The sequence below is a fragment of the Globicephala melas genome, chromosome 18, assembly GCF_963455315.2.
Source record: "Globicephala melas chromosome 18, mGloMel1.2, whole genome shotgun sequence".
Taxonomy (NCBI): domain Eukaryota; kingdom Metazoa; phylum Chordata; class Mammalia; order Artiodactyla; family Delphinidae; genus Globicephala; species Globicephala melas.
This window is the reverse complement of record NC_083331.1, coordinates 15,499,862-15,519,420: the sequence shown is the minus strand read 5'-3', so window position 1 is coordinate 15,519,420 and position 19,559 is coordinate 15,499,862. Positions and strand designations below refer to the sequence as shown.

Genomic DNA, 19,559 nt, shown 5'->3' with positions numbered 1-19,559 from the left:
CGTTTCCTCAGGAGCCAATAGAGAAGAGGAACAACGAAGCGCTTCCCGAGATCGTGGGTCGGCGGAAGATGGCGGTCGCCGCAAGGGGTTGGTGCTTGGGCGAGTTATTGAGGTGAGGAGCGGGTGGTGTGGGCTCGCAGGCGTTTTCCGTGCCGCAGTTGTATTTGTCCTCCCAGTGCGACTAATGTTTGAGAAGAAGGGCTTTCCTTGTCACGAGTCTAAGCTATTTTCTCAAGGCCAGTGACCGTTTCCTCTCCCCTTGGGGTCTTCTAGATAGACAAAGAGGCTGCGTTAAAGACTCAGTTTACCGCGTTTTCTTTCCCTGCCCCATTGCTGGCTGAGGGCTCGAGTTTCCCTCCCGGCTTTAGCTTTTTCTTTCTCTTATTCGCACTCCTATTCGTCTGTCATAAGTTATTCGCATTCATTCCTCATTTTCCTTTATGGTTGAGCCACGAATCATTTTCCAATCTATCATGTTCTTTTTGGTGAAGAAGAAACCGGGTCTTCCTTTTTCTTGTCTTAGTTTGTCTTCTTTCACTCACCAGAACTGTCATTGTTAGCATATGTCATTTAAATGTCAAGTTTATGTTGAATCCTCTTCTTGAGTTTCCATTGATTTCTTTTCTGATTGATGTAAGAATAGTTATATAAAATATTTCTACCTTGTCGTCATTGCATAGGTAATACGTTGTTTCTTGTAAAAAAGTTAGGAAATAAATGAGCAAAACAGAAGTCTCCAGGAATGCTACCATCCAGAGATAACTATTGTTAACAGTTTGGTGAAAAAACTCCCAGACCTTTTTTCCACATTTGTTGTTGTAATACTACTACTACTACTGTTGTAATACTACTACTACTACTGTAATACGAATACTACTACATGTGTTGACTTACACTAGTAAAACAGAAGACCTAGTATATTCCACCTACACAGCTCTTTTAACACCTACATATTTTTGTTCAGGTTGAAATTTTATCATTAATACGATAGCATCCTGAATAGCAGTGTATATTTATTCTCTCCAAAATTCAGGTATTATTTCTTCATTATTGCCCCCTCTACTACAAGTTCTGTAATGATTATTTAAATCATTGGAACAGGAAAGTATTTTCAGAGCGTTCATATTCTTCCCTGCCATTTGAAATATCCCGAACTCCCTGCTTTGCACATAATAATGACTAAGTAAAAGTTTGCTGAATGGAATGATTGATTCACTGTTGATTACAGTTACCTTTTCAAAGTCTTGTGTTTAAATATGAGTAAATATTTAATGGCACACATTTTAGTTATATTTAAACAAATTCTAAAATGGTTGATGTTGATGTGCAAGTACTGTAGGATGTTTAATAAATTTCTTTATAGAACCTGTATGTGTATCTTTGAAACTAACAGACTCAAAACAAAGGACTGGCTCAATTTTGGTCATTAATATGATTTTTTTTTCTGATTTTCAGTTGAATAGTTCAGTTTGAAAATCCTATCACATTTATTTTCCCACTTAAGTCATTTGAAGGAAATGTCATAAAAATCTTTGGATTCTGTGAGTCAGCTACATTTTAAATTAAACAGACTTTTGGTCTTGTCCTGGGAAAGCTAACTATCCAAGATAATACGGCTTTTATGAACTGATATATTCCAAACATTAAGTGGCCAATCTTACCACTTCTGTCAAGCTCTTCATCCTTTACAGCAGTGGTTCTTAAAGTGTGGTCCATAGACCCCTGCAAATCCCCAAGACCCTTTCAGTGGGTCCTCAAGGTCAAAATTATTTTTATAATAATGTTGGGATAACGTTTGCCTCTTTCATTTTGTTGACATTTGCACTGATAGTGCAAAAGTAATGGTGGATAAAACTGTTACTTAGCACAAATCAAGGCAGTGACATCAAACTGTACTAGTAGTCATTGTGTTTCACCTCCATGCACTTGCTAAGAATGTCCTTGATGAAGCAGTAAAAATTATTAATTTTCTTAAATCTCAACCCTTGAGTACATATCTTTTTCTGTTTGTTTGTTTTTGTTTGTTTGTTTTTGCGGTACACGGGCCTCTCACTGTTGTGGCCTCTCCCGTTGCGGAGCACAGGCTCCGGACGCGCAGGCTCAGCGGTCGTGGCTCACGGGCCCAGCCGCTCCACGGCATGTGGGATCCTCCCGGACTGGGGCACGAACCCATGTCTCCTGCATCGGCAGGCGGGCTCTCAACCACTGCGCCACCAGGGAAGCCCGAGTACATATCTTTTTAATATTCTGTATGACAAAATGGGGGGAACACATAAAGCACTTCGACATACCAAAGTAAAATGGTTATCTCAAGGAAAACCTCTAGTATGATTGTCTACATTGCAAGTTGAATTAGACACCTACTTTTTACAGGACACATTTTTTATTTGAAAGACCGACTGACAGACAAACTGACTTGGGTATTTAGTAGATATTTTCTTGAAAATGAATGATTGACCCTGTTACTTCAAAGAAAACAAGTGACTGGGAATTCCCTGGCAGTCCAGTGGTTAGAACTCTGCGCATCCACTGCAGGGGCCACAGGTTCAATCCCTGGTCGGGGATCCCGGAAGCTGTGTGTGCGGCCAAAAAAAAAACAAAACAGAAACAAAACAAGTGACAGAATTTGTTGCTAATGATAAAGTTTGAGCTTTCAAGTGAAAGTTAGAATTTTGGGAAACTTGTATCTGCCATTCTGACCTTGACCATTTTCCAATGCTTAAAAGATTTTTTCTGATGAGATGGGTAGTAATCTTAACAAGTGTGATTTTGGGGTATTGTATAAAGAAATGTGTCAACATTTGGAAACTCTCCATTACTCGTGAACCAATATTGCCCAAATAAGTCACAGTGTTACAAAATCACACATGCAGAAAAGTTCCATTCAAAGGGCAAGATAAACCAATAGATTTCAGTGTAACAGAGCATGGAAAGGGCATTGATAGGGTTTCAGATTCCATGTTGCAATTGACTATTAAGAAATTGCCACTTGTCTGATTCGATATAGTATTACAGAAGAATATTAGTAGCCAGAATAGGCCATTTAAAAATACTCCTCTCTTTTCCTGCTACATATGTGAGTGAGCCTGGGTTTTCTTCGTATACTTGAACCAGAACAACATATCGTTACAGATTGAATGCAGAAGCACATATGAGAAGCCACTGTCTTCTGTTAAGCCAGACATTAAAAACAGTGACACCCTCCTTACTACTTATTTTGGTTTAGAAAACATAAGTTTTTTAAAATAAAAATATGTTTATGTTATATAATGGATTTATTTCTTTAATGGATTCATAATTTTTAAAAAGTTTCTCAGTTTTAATGTCTAATATGTTAAATATTGGTAGATATAATCAGTGTAACAGTGGTTCTCAGTCAGAGGTGATTTTGCCCCTGCAGGACATTTGGCAGTGTCTCAAGATATTTTTGATTGTCCTGTTTGGGAGGATGCTCCTGGCATCCAGTGTGTCAAGACCAGGGATGCAGTTAAACATTCTATAATGCACACAACAAAGAATTATCTGGTCCAAAATGTCAGTAGTGCTGTGGTTGAGAAACCTGATGTAGACAAAAACTGGATGGAGTCCTCAGCAGTTTTTAAGATTTATAAAGGTGTCCTGAGACCAAATCATCAAGTAATGGACTTGTTCACAATAAGAAATCCCGCATGAGAAATTTATTTCAAAACTAAATATCAATAAAATACTTATTCCTCTAAAGAATTTGTATGTTTTCTACTTAGGGACAATGAAAACCATGTAACTACACAGAATATCCCCCTATTTGGTTTGGTCACTAAGCAGCCCAGAACCCAATCTGCTGTTCACTACTGTGTACAAATTTAGAGCTTGCATCTCTGTGCCCTCCACCCCCGTCTCCACTCCCCTCCCCACGCCCCAACATACTTTAACCATATACGTTCCCTGGTCTTGACTTTTCATTATTTAAGTTTTAGTATTGTTTTTATGTCTTATAGGCCCCTCAAATCCTTTATAAAGGGTAGGCAGCGTATTAAAAAAAATTGTTAGGTACCAGCTATATTAGCCAACCCTATGAGAAAACCATACCTTGAAAAAACGATTTAACATAATTTAAGAGACATCTGAGGAGAAACTAACACACCATTGTAAAGCAATTATACTCCAGTAAAGATGTTAAAAAAAAATTCTTACACACATGAAGTACTGTTTCATAAGGTTGTGAGAAAGCCAAGATAATGGTTTCTATTATTAAAAGTCTTGCATTTCGGTATGACACATTTGTCGTATGGAAACACCGCCCCCCCCCAAAAAATAAAGACATCTGAGGATGTAATAAAATTTTGTATTCATCCAACAAATGTTTTTTGACTGCCTTCTCAGCCAGTTACGATGCTAGGCATTGGGATATGGTGGTGAACAGGCCTGGGTCCTTTGCAGAGCCTCAGTCGACCTGGCAGTAATAGAGAACCTTGCAGCAGTGACTGTGGGAGTGAGGCACATGGGAAGACAGTGGTTTCAGGGTCATGTAAAGAGATCAGATGCAAAACTCAGAATTGAACTGGAAAAATCTAAGCTCCATTCCCCTTCCCTCAAAAATTGTTCTACTTGGGAGTTCCCTGGCCATCCAGCGATTAAGACGCTGAGCTTCCACTGCAGGGTAAGGGTTCGATCCCTGGTTGGGGAACTAAGATCCCACAAGCCGCATGGCAAGGCCAAAAAAGAAAAAGGAAAAAAATTCTGCTTGAGGCAAAGTGAGATAATAAAGATGATTTAGTGTCTCACCAAACTTTTAGCTGTGGAATATTGACTATGGAATATTTCTTTGGATTACATATTGTCATTTTGAGGGTCAGATGCCTTTCCCAGTCATATCTTGTTTAGGTTAATAATTAAATTTATTTTAATCCCTTAACACATATACTGAGTTAGGAGAAAGGTGGCTCAACATTGATTTTTACTGCTGATTAAAAAGAAAAAGTACGTTGAATTGCCAACATGCTGTGGAATTAAAGGGGACCTGCACTTTTGACATTAGATATTTTGTAGCATTAAATTTTAATAACTGAGTATTTTGTTAGACTCACAAGCTATAAAAATTTTCTTTGCTGCTAATATATAAAGCAGTTATGTGAAAGTAGACTTTAATTTGTAGCCTTTTTTTAATGGGCATTATATCCATTTTCACCCCGCTTTCCCTCTCATTTCAGGTTTTTTTATTCATTATTCTTCCCTGGGCTAGTTGTATGTGGAGTTTTATGTGTGTGTCTACTCAGTGTCCTTTGGGGAATCAGACTGCTGCTACAGAGAAAGAAAAAGTCGGGCTCAGCTAGCAAAACTGGGAAAAATCAAACGGTGATTGCATTTTTCCATCCCTACTGCAACGCTGGCGGAGGAGGAGAAAGAGTGTTATGGTGTGCCTTAAGGGCTCTTCAGAAAAAGTAGGTATGCATCTTTCTTAACAATTTGGTATATTGTTACTATTTTTGTAAAAAATCATCACCCAGAATGTATCTTTCTCTAGTCATAGCCAGGGATTCCTTTTTTAAACTATTCTTCAGTAAGGAAACACTGCTCATATGCCAACCTGTCTTACAATATGCTACTGCATTTTACTTGATATGATAAAGAAACAGAAAGGGGAAGTATCTGCCCTTTTATGGCATAATTTAGTGGGGATAACTTGAGAGAGTATGTGGAGAAGAGATTGAATAATAAACAGAAATATACCAAGTACTGTGAATCACTTTAAACCTGAATACTTTCAGTCAGTGGTGGCACACAGGAAATAATCTCTCTGAAAGCATCTGTTTGATTCTGATTTTGATATCATTATCAGTTGGATAGTCTTAAGTAAGTTACCATGTTAGAAAGAATTTGGTGTTACACATCTTTTAATGTTCTAGGCTTCCTTCTCCCCACCCCTATCCCACAAGAAAAGGCACAGCAAAATACAGGTTTCATTATTGTTTCATTATATGAGGAAAACTATTATCCTTCCATGGCGACCTTACTTCCTGGCACACGCCCTTCATTCAGTTTCAGAGTCTTCCCATGTAATGCCCTTAGCTCTACATGTCTACATTCTTGGCCCTTCTTGGCTTCTAACCACCGTCCCTGTGTATCCTCTGCCATCTCCCATAACTGCCTAAATCCAGAGAATTTTCTTAAATCCCAGCTTAATTCCCACCTCCTTGAAGCCTTCCTACTGTAGTCCATACTGTTCTTTCCTTCTCGTAACACTGTGCATGAGCCTTGTCTCTAGATTACCCTTGAGGGCAGTCGTCAAGTTTCGTGATACCTGTACTCATACTCCCCAGCAACCCCTATTACTCCTCTACCTGACTGATGAGAAAAAAAATCCAAATAATTAGTATGACGTAGAAGATACTTTTTCATCTTGCTCCTGCCACATTTTGTTTCTCATCCCTCCCGTCCCCTCACACATACTTTGCTCCAGCATACTGACCTAGGAGCATCACGCCCTCTCAAGATTCCTTGCCTTTCCATCTAGTGTTCCTTTTTTTCTGAAATAACCTTTTTCTCCTTAGGTAAGTCCTGCAAGTCTTTCCTGACTCAGCATAAGCTACAGTACACTTTTCATTCAGTCTCCCTATATTTGGGGAGTGGGGGAAGCGGGGAGGACCTACTATGTATTGGGTTGGCCAAAAAGTTCGTTCAGGTTTCGCTGTAACATCTTGCGAAAACCCCGAACCAACTTTTTGGCCAACCAATGTCAAGCAGTGTTCTAAGGGGTTGAATTTAAATGGTGAACAAGATAGATCAAGTCCCTCTTATGGACCTTAGATTTCAGTTGAGAGAGAGACAAGATAATAAACGGAAAATATCAAATGGTGAGAAGTGTTATATAAGAAATTCAAATAGGGTAATATGAGAGTGACTCCACCATTTAGGCTGAGTAAATTAGGTACAGTCTCTGAGGAAATAGCACAACTAAATTCTGACCGACAAAAATAGCTGACGTTTACTGAGCTTTTACTGTCTGCCGGGCGTGGTTTGAAGTGTTTCACACGTGTTAGGTGACTCAGTCCTCATTACAACCTAGCGAGGTGGTTACTGTTATCCTCATTTGACAGACAGGGGAACTGAGTTCCTAGAGCCCATGTTCTAAACATACGCTGTCCTGCTCACTTTATGAAAAGACAGTGAGGGTGACAAAAGAATTCAAAGCAGAGGGAGCAACTGCTGCACGTCCCCTAAGACTGGAAGGAGGCTGGCTTGTTCAGAGAAGGGAATCCAGTTTGGCTGAACCCTGCTGAGCAAGTGAGAGAGTTGGGGGGCAGGGGGTTCCAGAGGGAGGCGGCGCCCAGTGCACAGGGCTTGAGCGAGCAGGGTGAGGAGTTTAGACTTTATTCCAAGTGCTGTGGAAAACCATATGAGGGTTTTTAAACAGAGATATTCTGCTTATCTACTGCTGCTTCATAAACCACCCCAAATTGAATGGCTTAAAACAAAAATATATTATTATTTCTCAGAGTTTCGAAGTTGACAGGCCCTGTTTGGTATCCTTCACGCTCAAACTGTTGCAGTTAGATGGCAGCTGGGGCTGGAGTTGTCGGAAGGCTTCTTCCCTCACAGATCTGGTTCCTGGCCTGGAATGACTGGGTCAGGCATCTCTGTCACCAAGCAGCTTCTCCGTGTGACTAGCTTGGGCTTGCACACAACATGGCAGTCTCAGGATAGCAGGACTTCTTACATGACAGCTGTCTCCCCTTAGAGTGAAGTAGAAAGGTGCCAGTCTCTTAGAGCCTGGGTCCAGAAACTGGCACAATGTCACTTTTGCCATATTCTGTTGGTAAAAGCAGTCAAGAGCCCACTGTTACTCCAGGGGAGGGGACATAGATCCACCTCTCAACGGGAAAAGTGTCAAAGATTTTGTGGCCATCTTTAAGCTGCCATAGATGACCATCCTTTTTGCATTTAAAAGGCTCAATCTAGTTGCTGGGAGGGGGGCTAGGGAGGAGTGATTAGATGCTCATCCTTTAGACATCACAGCATCCTGGGGTCTTCATCAGTACACAGCACATTATTTGTTTATATATCTGTTCTCTCCACTGGACTGAGCTCCTTGAGGATAAAGACTCTCCATCATCCCTTATTCTGTAGAACCTAGTAGCTCACACTAGGTAAGTTAATAAATGTTCTGTATGACTCAGAATAATTACAAACACAGCCAGAGTGAGGCCAAAGTGTTAAAATCATAAGAATGTACTTTTCCATATTTCCATTATAATTATATCTAATTGTGATGCAGGCACAAGGTCTAGCTTAAAACCTTTGTGCATTTCTCAGATTAAAAACACTAATGCTTTAGCATTTATGATCCTATCTAAAGATACCTTTAGTGAATTTTAACTCTTGTTTATGAATATTTTATTAATATTTCATTACCATTATAATGCTGAGAAAGTTGTCAAAATTTTTGAATACTTCTTAAAAATGAAAATGTCTCATTTATAAATCAGTAATTTTGTTGATGTCTGCTGGAGGGAAACTCTTAGTGGAGGGAAAAGCAAAGAACTAGAAGTCTCCTTTGGAGGACTGACATTTTAGTTGTAGGGCAGTGGAAGACCCAGGAGAGAGTTGAGTCAGTAAAAAACAGTGGAAAACATTTTTTTAGTCTAAAAATAAGCTGCTTTATGATTGTGAGAAAATATCTACAACCTAAACTGATTTTAACCTAAACTAATGAAATTCTTAACTGTTACATTCTGTTTTAGGTATCCTGAAGCAGTTTATGTTGTTTATACTGGTGATGCTGATGTCAGTGGTCAACAGATACTGGAAGGTGCTTTCAGAAGATTTAACATCAGATTAACGTGCCCAGTGAAGTTTGTTTTATTAAGGAAGCGCTACCTTGTGGAAGATTCACTCTATCCTCATTTCACACTGCTGGGCCAAAGTCTGGGATCCATTTTTCTTGGCTGGGAAGCTCTGATGCAGTGTGTTCCCGATGTTTACATCGATTCTATGGGCTATGCTTTCACGCTTCCTCTGTTTAGGTATTTAGGCCGTTGCCGAGTTGGAAGCTATGTTCATTATCCCACCATCAGCACGGACATGCTCTCTGTAGTGAAGAATCAAAATGTCAGATTTAACAATGCAGCCTTCATCACCAGGAATCCTTTTCTCAGCAAAGTAAAGCTTATCTACTACTATCTATTTGCTTTTCTATATGGGCTTGCTGGTTCTTGCAGTGATGTCGTCATGGTCAATTCTTCTTGGACGCTAAACCATATTCTCTCACTGTGGAAGGTTGGGAATTGCACTAATATTGTTTATCCACCTTGTGATGTGCAGACATTTTTGGACATTCCCTTACACAAGGAGAAGACAACCTCAGGACATTTACTGGTTTCGATCGGCCAGTTCAGGCCTGAAAAGAATCATCCTTTGCAGATCAGAGCCTTTGCTAAATTGCTGAATAAAAAGGAGGCTGAGTCACTTCCTCCACTTAAACTTGTCCTCATTGGAGGCTGTCGTAACCAAGACGATGAACTTAGGGTAAACCAACTGAGAAGGCTTTCTGAGGACCTAGGAGTTCAAGAAGACGTGGAATTTAAAATAAACATTCCATTTGATGAATTAAAGAATTACTTGTCTGAAGCAACAGTTGGTCTGCATACCATGTGGAACGAGCATTTTGGGATTGGTGAGTTTGTCCTGTAAACAACTTGTTTGGTGCCATGAGATATACATTTTAGGTGATTTTGATAAAATGATAATATTCCGGAAGTTTTCAGCAAGTCCTCAGTCTCTTCCCCGAGTCCACCAAGTGTGCTTTCCTCATTTGAGACCCTGTAAAACATATAATCAATAACAATAGCTAATGTTAATTGACCACTCACTGTGTGGCGGTCACTCTCAAGGTCTTTACAAGTATTATCTGATTTAACTCTCTCTGGAACGTCACTTAATAGGTATTATGATTATTTCCATTTTGTAAACTCAGACACAGAGAGGGTTTAGACCTTGCCTAAGTTCAGTCACACAGTAAGAGATAGAGCCCAGATTCGAATTCAGACAGCCTCTGCTCTTCACTGCTGTATTTTCTCTCCCCACCTAACCCCATCAATGTGCTGGTTCAGATTCCTGGGCCTCATGCTAATCCCACTGAGGAGCCACCTCAGAATCTCTGGGTGGGCCCAGGTGGAGGTGTTTCGGGAAAGCCCCTCAGGTGATTCTGTTGTGCCTCTAAGGCCGAGAACCCCTGTCTCCAGGTAGGCTCCTCAGAAGAACCTTTTGGTTCTTTTATTTATTGTGTGCTCTACTGGAATGGCCTCAGGTGTTCAGTTTGGACAGCCGTGTGAATGGTGGTGGCTTTCGCCCACAGAGGCCTCCAAGAGCAGAGGCAGCGAGGGGCTGAGTTTCGAGCACGTGGAGTGGAATTGGCTGAGGGACGTGTGTGTGTCCAGCGGGCCTCGTACGTGTGAGTCTGAAGTAAGGAGAGGGAGCTGGCCCAGGAAGACAGGCTGCAGAGTAGTCCGGGTGGGTACCGCAGCCCGGTGGGCGTGGATGTGCATGTGGACGGGGTGGCCTAAGGGGAGTCTGTAGTGCAACAGGAGGCCCGCAGTGCAAAAGGCTGAGAACAGTGAGAGGCCACAAGTTGGCAGAAGGGTAGCCAGTGAAGGCGAAGGAAGGAAACCAAGGGAAGTGAGGGTTTAGGGAAGAAGGGAAAGGGCGACAGGTTCCAGTGCTGCCCAGATACTGGGCAAGATGAGGGCATGGGGGGCGACCTGGGCGAGAGCAGTGTCGACGGAGGAGTGGGCGTGAGGGTCACTGGTGGGGGGCGAGTGGAGCGCCGAGCGCAGCCCACGTGGGCCCTGAGTTATCTGTGAGAGGGAGATGGAAGGAGAGACACGGGCCGGGGCGGACTTGTGACCTGGCGTGTGCGTGTGTGTGTGTGTGTGCGCGCACCCTCACAGAGACTTTGTTCTTATGAGTTTGAGCTAGCTTAAGGGCTGATAGGAAGGGGCCAGTAGAGAGGGAGAAGTGGAAGATTCTAGAGGGAGAGGGTAAAATTGATTAGGTCAAAGTCTCCAAGAAAGTACAGAGGACCGGTATCCAGCCTGGAACGGAATATTATGGTGTGTTCCATATTTTTCAAATAAGAGTTCAAATTAAAGCATTAGCAGAAAATTCTGTAGAGATTTCGCCTGTGTTGCAGAAACAGTTGTTAATGATTTAACTTCTCTCCTGTGCATCTAGGATGATATCAGCCTGTACCATCCTTTGGAGAAGTAAGAAAACAGTAAATCAAATCATTTTCTGAAGGGCTTAGTTCTCTCTTGAAACATGGGTAAGAAAGGCTGGCTAGAATAATTTATATCCTCACCTACATCATTTGGCAGAAACTAATCAAAACTTTCATTTAGTTCAGCACTGCTATTGGGCGGCACACAGTTGTCTCAGATTTGCCAGAAATCCAGGCAGGAACAGAAGCACCAGCCTTACTTAGTGTGCCTCACGAAGATGGCTTACTTTTTTCCTGTTTTCTCCTAATGCTGTAATTTGAACATTTTGTTTTTGATACCTTTTTTTTCTAATTCAGGAATATTTTATATTTTCAAATTATTTAGGAATTCTTTAATTAGAAAAATAAAGGCAATGGGATTATCTTTCAGGTTCTATAAGTACCCATGAATTAAATCACTCACATCCCCCTCTTAAAAAACACAACAAAACCTTAAATCACATTGCTGTTAAGTTTTCTTACAGTAAGAAATAAGACCAACCTGTGCTAGAGTACAAAAACCTGAAATTCTAAAAAAACAAAAAAAAACCCGGAAATTCCGAGCATGAAAATAATTTATTGATTAGACATCTGGTTTATTCAAGTATAAGGCCTACCAAAGATAGAATTAACACAGCTCATGGAATAGGGAAAAAACCCCATCCAGCACCTGCTTTGTCTCAGATTTCCTGGGGACAAAATTTATGCATTCTGTACTACAGCCTCACCCTAAAGCATTCACATGTGCTTGATATTAACTTGAATAGGATGTGAGAAACTTTCTGTACACTCAACTTGGCAAGTGTCATTAGTGATGCAACTTTCAGAAACATTCTTTTTTTTTTTGCTGTACGTGGGCCTGTCACTGTTGTGGCCTGTCCCGTTACGGAGCACAGGCTCCGGACGCGCAGGCTCAGCGGCCATGGCTCACGGGCCCAGCCGCTTTGCGGCATGTGGGATCTTCCTGGACCGGGGCACGAACCCGCGTCCCCTGCATCAGCAGGCGGACTCTCAACCACTGTGCCACCAGGGAAGCCCCAGAAACATTCTTAGGCACAAGAAATAGCACTGCCTGCAGTGAGAGTCTTTGACAAGAAAAGAATATCATTAAATATAATCTTACAAATAGGAAGAAAAATATACACACTTTTGCCAATGGATTGCTTCACATATCAGGAAGAACGTCACAAGCAGAGATTTTCTTTCGATGAGATTAAAACACCGATACTCAACTTTTAATGTTTGTGATATCTTTTTTACCCCTTTTTATCTTTTAATATCCACTAGCTATCTACCATCTTGCTAATAACATTCTCTAGTCTTCTTTGCTTTATTATCTGCAGTATATTTACTTTTTATAGACTATTCTTCTATCTACTTGTCGGTTTTAGTAAAGACAAGTAGCATTATTATGAAGCTTTGATAACTAAAAAACTTAAAATTATTTTCACCAGGGAAGTTAAACGAGTGCATTTGTAGACATACATTTACTTAAATTGCCCGTGAATCTTAAAATTTATAAAGGGTTCTTCTCATCCTTGTTCTTATGAACACATTCAGAAACTTAAAAGACGACATGATTTCTGTTTCTCAGGAATTGTTGAGTGTATGGCAGCCGGCACGATTGTCCTTGCACACAATTCAGGGGGCCCGAAGCTCGACATTGTCGTCCCTCACCAAGGCGAGAGAACTGGGTTTCTGGCTGAAAGTGAAGAAGACTATGCTGAGACTATGGCCCATATTCTTTCCATGTCTGCGGAAAAGAGACTCCAAATCAGGAACAATGCTCGTGCATCTGTAAGCAGATTCTCCGATCAGGAGTTTGAAGTGACATTCCTAACGTCTGTGGAAAAGTTATTTCAGTAATTCCGTATCTGTACAAACTAGAGATATTTTATATAAGATGGTTAGATACCTTCATATGTTAATATTTTTCTAAACTCATTCCCTATTGTAATAAAGTTAGTCTAAGCAAGGCCCTCAGCAGTATGTATATAACCAAGGTATTTATTTCAGTGGAAACAGGCAAAATTACCTAAGTGGAAAAGGTAACCTTATATAGTTTAAATATAAAAATCTTAGACTAAGTGTTTGGTCTCAAATTCTGAAAAATATGGGTCTGAAAGAAAAAAAATGAACAATCTTAATTTTGGTATAATCCATATTTTTAAAATACTATTTATCAAATCACTTTACTTTAGAAACCAGGAAAGAGAATTTCCTTTTAGAAGAAAGGAAATATTGGGAAAAAAATGGGTGATTGATAATTGATTAGTACTTTAGAATTATTTTGACATTTTTGGAACACAGAAAAACTCTGGTACGTTTAAATTCAAGCAATACTGTGGATAAAAATTTTGAATCTATCTAATGATCCTCTTAAAAGAACAAAAACTTTAAGCAGACTTAATCATGTTCTAAAAGCATGTAGTCAAAAGACAGGCTCACTGTGATTGCTCTATGTGTGTGCGTGGGCATGTAGAGATCAGGGTACTGCCAGTAATCCTTTCCATTAACTAGGTATTTGTGAAAATAGTTTTATGTTTAGTGCTATCAGTACATTTTTGGGACCTCTCATTATCCCTTAACATTTTCATGTCCCAGAGGCTATAAGTCAGCTTTTGGAAGTCATTCAAGAGGTCTGAGTCAGAACATTGCGGTAAGTTGTTTTTCTGATATTGAAGATATAATATTTGGATCCATCCACATGGTCTCTGTAATCAGCATCATGCACTGTAAGATAGTGAGGTGGCATTTTGAAAAGAGCACTGGACTAGCAGTAGAATAGCTGGACCTGACCTCAGCTTCATCATTTACAAACATCTGACCTTTTGACACTAAAGCTGCTTCCGAATCTTCTGAGTGTCAGCTTCTTTCTCTGTAACCTGGAGATGGTAATGGCTGTCCTCACTGCCTTTCATAGTTGTAAAGAAAACAGGGAACACAGAAAGTATGTGAAAGTACTTTGAAAATTATAAAAGTTACTTTAAAGGTAACAATATATAGTAAATGTCTTCTAGAATCCTGTCTTTATCAATGCATTACGATCCTTTGTAGATTCTTGTTACTAAGCCAGTAACTAGGAATCAGTATAATTTAACAGGACTCCTATCCTGAATAACTAGCATGGAAAAGTGAATATATACATGTGCAAATATGGCTGTTGAGCCTATAACTTTTGACATTTTCTGCGTACGTAATCAGTTCCTTCTAGTTCAGTAAATTGACCTCCTTCACAGTCTGATACACCTTTGTGTTACGGGCATGTGAAAGAGGTACATTTTTCCTTTCCAGTCTCCTCTTGTCCATTCATCAATCCACCCAGCTTTGTTATCTGCTTCCAATTACATTATTGATTCGTCTGCAGGCCATCTTCTGTCATCAGATCAAAAAGCACCAAAACAGAGTCCCAGGATGTCCTGACACACCAGAGTAGCTTTGTGTTGGAGAGTATTCAATTTAGAAAAGAAAAACTGGTGGAAATTGGAGCTGGAAGGAGCCCTACAAATTCTCTAGTCCAATTTTCTCTTATTTTCAACTTTACAGACAGGAACAATTTAAAGAACTTTGATTCTGTCAGTATCACAAAGTTGTTTAATGACAAAATCAGGATTACCACCCGGGGGTTCTGACCCCCCAGCCCGGTGCTTTTTCTTATAGCTAGTCTTTGAAGTAAGATTCATTACCATTGTCCACTCACCCTACCCATCTACCCAAAGAAAATCATGGGACTGAAGATAAAGAAATTGAAATGGACAGAGCAAAAGTAGAGGATATAGGAAAGGAAGAAAGGATTCTGAAATTCCACAAAACATTTTTTAAGCTAATTTTTTCAAAATGATTTTCATTTATCACAAACCTATCATTAGAAAATTTGCATATGTTTCCTTTCAGTGTTCCTAATGTGGTGTTAAATGTTTGTTTGTTTCTGAATACTTGATACCATGAAGAATGTCAAAGCAATATGTCAGCTACTGTCTGCCTGGAGAAATTGAGTGACTATTAATTCCTGTAAGACACTGCTTTTGAGTGGTCCAAACATGCTGTTTTGAACCTACAGCAGTGGTGATTCACATTCTTATTTCCAGTTGTGCATAACAAACTACATGTTACATGTTCTTTGTATAGTAATTATTTGTATCTAAATATGATTTAGATTTAATAGGTACAAAGTCTATATCTAAATAAGATTTAAAGAAGTGGTTTTATTATCTTAGATACCTTTCCCAGTACAGTGCCTTTACACCCCTCATGTAGTCTCCCAATTCTGAATTATTTATTATCTACTGCTAATATTCCCAAGCTCCACATGCCAGGAATTTTTTTTAAAGAAAGAAAAAAAGTTTTTAAAGGCAAAACAAAACTGTTTTGCCTCTTGTACCCAAGAATAGGTTGTCAGGTTTAATAGATTTTTTTAAATGAATATTATTTCAGACATATAAAATACTAGAGCTTCATACACTTTAATAATTTTCAGGGTATTTTACAAAGTCATATTACAGACAAAAATGTGAGATAGGTGCCAGTGTGATTATCAATGCTTTCAGAATATTTGTGTATTTAATTATGTAAATGTACCCTAGACTCCAGAACTATGATATGAATAAATAAATACGTGAAGGTGTGTCTGCTAAATGTGTCAATGGGTACAATGAAAAAGTTACTTCCCACACTACTATATATAAAATAGGTAACTAATAAGAACCTACTGTTTAGCACAAGGAACTCAAGTATACTCAATACTCTGTAGTGACCTGTATGGGAAAAGAATCTAAAAAAGAGTGGCTATATGTATATGAATAACTGATTCACTTTGCTGTACAGCAGAAACTAACACAACACTGTAAATCAGCTATACTCCAATAAAAAATTTTTTAAAAAGTTACTTCCATTAAACCACAACAAGAAGCTATGCAAATTACTAGAATCAAATTATGCCCATGTGATTTGCCCTACCTCACCCACTGTTCCTCTTTCCCCACCCTAATTAAGGCCACCCTTGGCTTTGGAGAAGCATCAGTTCCAATACTCTAGTGCTATGTGCTCACTCGGATCATGCATAACTGTTACAAGACACTTAGAAGGGAGGTTAAGGGTTGATAACACTTCTTGGTACTATTTAAAGAATGATCAAGTTGATAGATATCATACATAGTTACCAAAACGCATGATTTTTCTAACAAAATTTATTCTAAAGACATATGCAGGTCTGATCAATAGTTTCAATTTAACAGATGTAGCCAAGCCTAAAACCAGAGTAAAGCAATCAGAACTGGGCCTCAAGAACATGATTAAGGTGACGGTGTGTGTAAGATAGGTAAGGTGAATTGGGCTGGAGCAGGTTGAAAAACCTTGCAGATACGCATACTTATCACATTGAATACTTCCTAATTTACAGCAAAGAACTCAAAATCTTAGAATGAATGATAAGGGTGGGTGGCTGTTACCTAAAGGAGATTTTAGCCAAGCATCTTGTTATTGGAGCAAACCTGATATGTTACTCTTAAACACTGACCTTAAACATTCCTGTTTTTTTTCCCCTGTATATAATTGATCTTCGGGATTTTTCAGGAACCACGTTTCATTTTCCATGCTTTCAGGTACTGTTTAGAATGAGGATGATACCAGCAGATTCAGTGTCTGAACCAGATAATGTCCTGAAAGTAAATTAAACATGTATATACTGACCACTAAAAGAGCTATAGAATTAAAGATGCTTCAATCCCTCAGGGTCATGTGTTACCTAGTTTGAAACTAACATAATGGTGAGAAATTGTTAAATATTCTTAGCATCATGATATGACCATACTGAGCCCTAAAAGAGTAGAATGTACTCTATACACCAAGTTGGAAGAACAGCCCCTCAGACATCACCAGGAAAATAAAGATAGAAAAGACTGGACACATCCCAGTTAGGGAAATCTTGACACTTACATGCCCCACATTTAATATTATACCAAATGTAAATGCTAAGCAGACCTTAGGAATAATTTGACCAACCACTCCTCATCTTTGTTTACTTGGTTCAGCAATGCATCAATGTGCCAACTTAGTTTTATTTTCATTATAGACCAGCTATTTCAGGCCGAATTCTACCACTTAGATATAACCACTCTTGTCCTTCATAACAGCAGGTACAACAAATATCTGCTAAGCTCCAGGCACATGTTCAACACTGGGATTGTTATAATTAATACAAAAAGTTTAAGTCTAGTTTCCTGCCTCAAAGGGCTTACAGTCTTAATGAGGAAATTGTATTAGTATTTACTTACTCAGTTAAGAAACATTTCTAGCATGGTGCTAAGTGCTATATATAAAAAGATCATCATAAGAAACAAAGACCAGATATAGTCCCTGCCTTCCAGAAGTTTATAATCTATACATTTGAAACTATTAGAAAATAATTCAATGAAACAATAAAATTATTATTTGGTACATAATTGACATGCCTTGTTCCTCTCCTTACTCCTGTAAGTGTCAACATCAGCTTCAGAAAAGCATGTTCAATATACCTTAAGAAATTTCAAAGTCATGGTTTTATAAAACGACAGATTCATTATTTTAAATGAATGAGTTTGTATATTAGTTTTCTATCACTAGTTACAAATGACCACAAACTTAGTTAAAACAACAAAAATTTGTTATCTTACACTTCCATAGGTCAGAAATCTAAAGTGGATTTCACTAGGCTAAAACCAAGGCGTTGGCAGAGCTGCATTTCTTCGGCAGGCCTTAGGGGTGAATCCGTTGCCCTGCCTTTCCCAGCTTCTAGAGGCTGCCTGCATTCCTTGGCTTGTGGCTCCTTCCTCCATCTTCAAAGGCAGCAGCATCAAGCTGAATCCCTCTCAGGTGCCACCTCTCTGGTTCTCTCCTTTCCCTCCCTCCTCCACTTTCAAAGACTCTTGTGCTTACATCGAGCCCACCTGAATAATCCAAGATAACCTCCCTATTTTAAGGTCAGCTGATGAGCAACCTTAATTCCATCTGCAACCTTAATTCCCCTCTGCCAGGTAAAAATATATTCACATTTTTGGGTGCATGTGGGGTGAGGGGAGCCACATTACTCTGCCAACCACACATATTATCTGAAAGATTTCTCAGCGTACAAATATTAATTTTAAATAATTTTAAAATTATTATTTTAAAAAAATTAAATAATTTTAATTATTTAATTAAATTTTATTAATTTTAATTAATTCAGAAGTTAGTCCTATTGTCTAAATTGAGAAGAAAACTAATAAAGCCTTGGGATTACTGGAAAACCCTTACAATAAATGTATATTTATGACTGCTCCCAAAGAGACACTGTAATAGATACTAACTTGTTATTTAAGAAAAAGTTCAATAATCACACTTGTATATTTTGACTGGTGGTTGATGTTCCTGGGTCTTCATCAACAATACAAATTTTGTCATCAGATGGAGTAAAAATACTCTACAAACTTTCATTTAATTCTGCATATTTCTGTATGCCTATCCCCTTTCTTTTCAGCATCCTTAGAGGAACTGGAAACCTCTTCCCTTTTTTCTGCCTCTTTGGAAGTAGAGAGTTTTTCCAGGGATTCTACTACTTCATTTCTCAACTCATCTTCAGATTCTTCAAAATTTCTGAAATCATAAGCAGTAAAAAATCAACTTTGGGATATCAAAACACGAATGAATACATGTGAAAATCAGTGTCCCTTCTCATGCCCCACCCCCACATGACCAATCTGAAAGTTGCTTTTTCACCCAGGTAATAAATTATCATATCAGTCTGGTTTCTCTAAGGATGATAAACAACCAACGTTGGGAGAATCAGTATTCTGTTTAGATGGATTTGTGTTCAGTAACTTTTATTATATTTATTAATATCCATCTACTCTTAGTTTAAAAGAAGAGGAGGGAAGAGAAAAAAAAGAAAAAAAATAATACAATGGCTGCCATATATTGAGCCCTTCCTATGTGCCAGTCACTTCCCTGGAGCACTTTCCACATACTATATTTCTTCTACTAATAACAACACTTGAGGTGGACATTATCATCATCCATTTATAAAGAAGCTGGGCTCAGAGAGGTTCAAAAACAGTGCCCAAGGTCTCACAGTTCTTAACTATTAGGACCACGAATTGAAATTGTGTCTAAGGCTGCAACACTGATGCTTTTAGAAAAGAAGAAGGGAAGAGACCAAGAAAACTATCTCAAAGATCACAGATATTTAAGGGGCAAAGGAAAGAAACCTAGGAGGAGCTGGTAGGAACCAAGAGTGTTCGTCATGGAAGCCAAGGGAGCAGAGAATTTCCAGAGAGAGGGAGCAGTCACATAAGATGAGGACTGAGAAATGATC

At 39.0% G+C, this 19,559-nt stretch overlaps 2 protein-coding genes across 3 annotated transcripts in view; one reads left to right on the top strand and one right to left on the bottom strand.

Moving 5' to 3' along the window:
* The first annotated feature begins 33 nt into the window (after nt 1-33).
* Nucleotides 34-17,782, top strand: ALG11 (ALG11 alpha-1,2-mannosyltransferase). 2 transcript variants are annotated; one of them, XM_030882413.3, is made up of 4 exons: nt 34-112; nt 5,190-5,420; nt 8,721-9,652; nt 12,828-17,782. In XM_030882413.3, exons 1-4 carry the CDS (start codon nt 69-71, stop codon nt 13,097-13,099), a joined length of 1,479 nt encoding a protein of 492 aa, XP_030738273.1. In that variant the 5' UTR covers nt 34-68; the 3' UTR covers nt 13,100-17,782. The 2 variants fall into 2 exon arrangements, with proteins under 2 accessions (XP_030738273.1, XP_030738274.1); XM_030882414.2 differs by lacking the exon at nt 12,828-17,782 and adding an exon at nt 11,209-11,292.
* The window catches only part of NEK5 (NIMA related kinase 5), a 65,063-nt gene continuing 61,872 nt past the window's right edge, over nt 16,369-19,559 (bottom strand). The window contains exon 23 of the mRNA XM_060287929.1: nt 16,369-18,841. Coding sequence (XP_060143912.1) covers nt 18,679-18,841 — 163 coding nt within the window. The 3' untranslated portion in view covers nt 16,369-18,678. The remainder of the gene's footprint in view (nt 18,842-19,559) is intronic.

Bases quoted from the DNA above. Each gene is read 5' to 3' on its own strand.
- ALG11 (XM_030882413.3), top strand. From the start codon at position 69: ATGGCGGTCGCCGCAAGGGGTTGGTGCTTGGGCGAGTTATTGAG. The intron at 113-5,189 runs GTGAGGAGCGGG...CTCTCATTTCAG, and splicing joins TGCTTGGGCGAGTTATTGAG to GTTTTTTTATTCATTATTCT. The intron at 9,653-12,827 runs GTGAGTTTGTCC...TCTGTTTCTCAG, and splicing joins GAACGAGCATTTTGGGATTG to GAATTGTTGAGTGTATGGCA.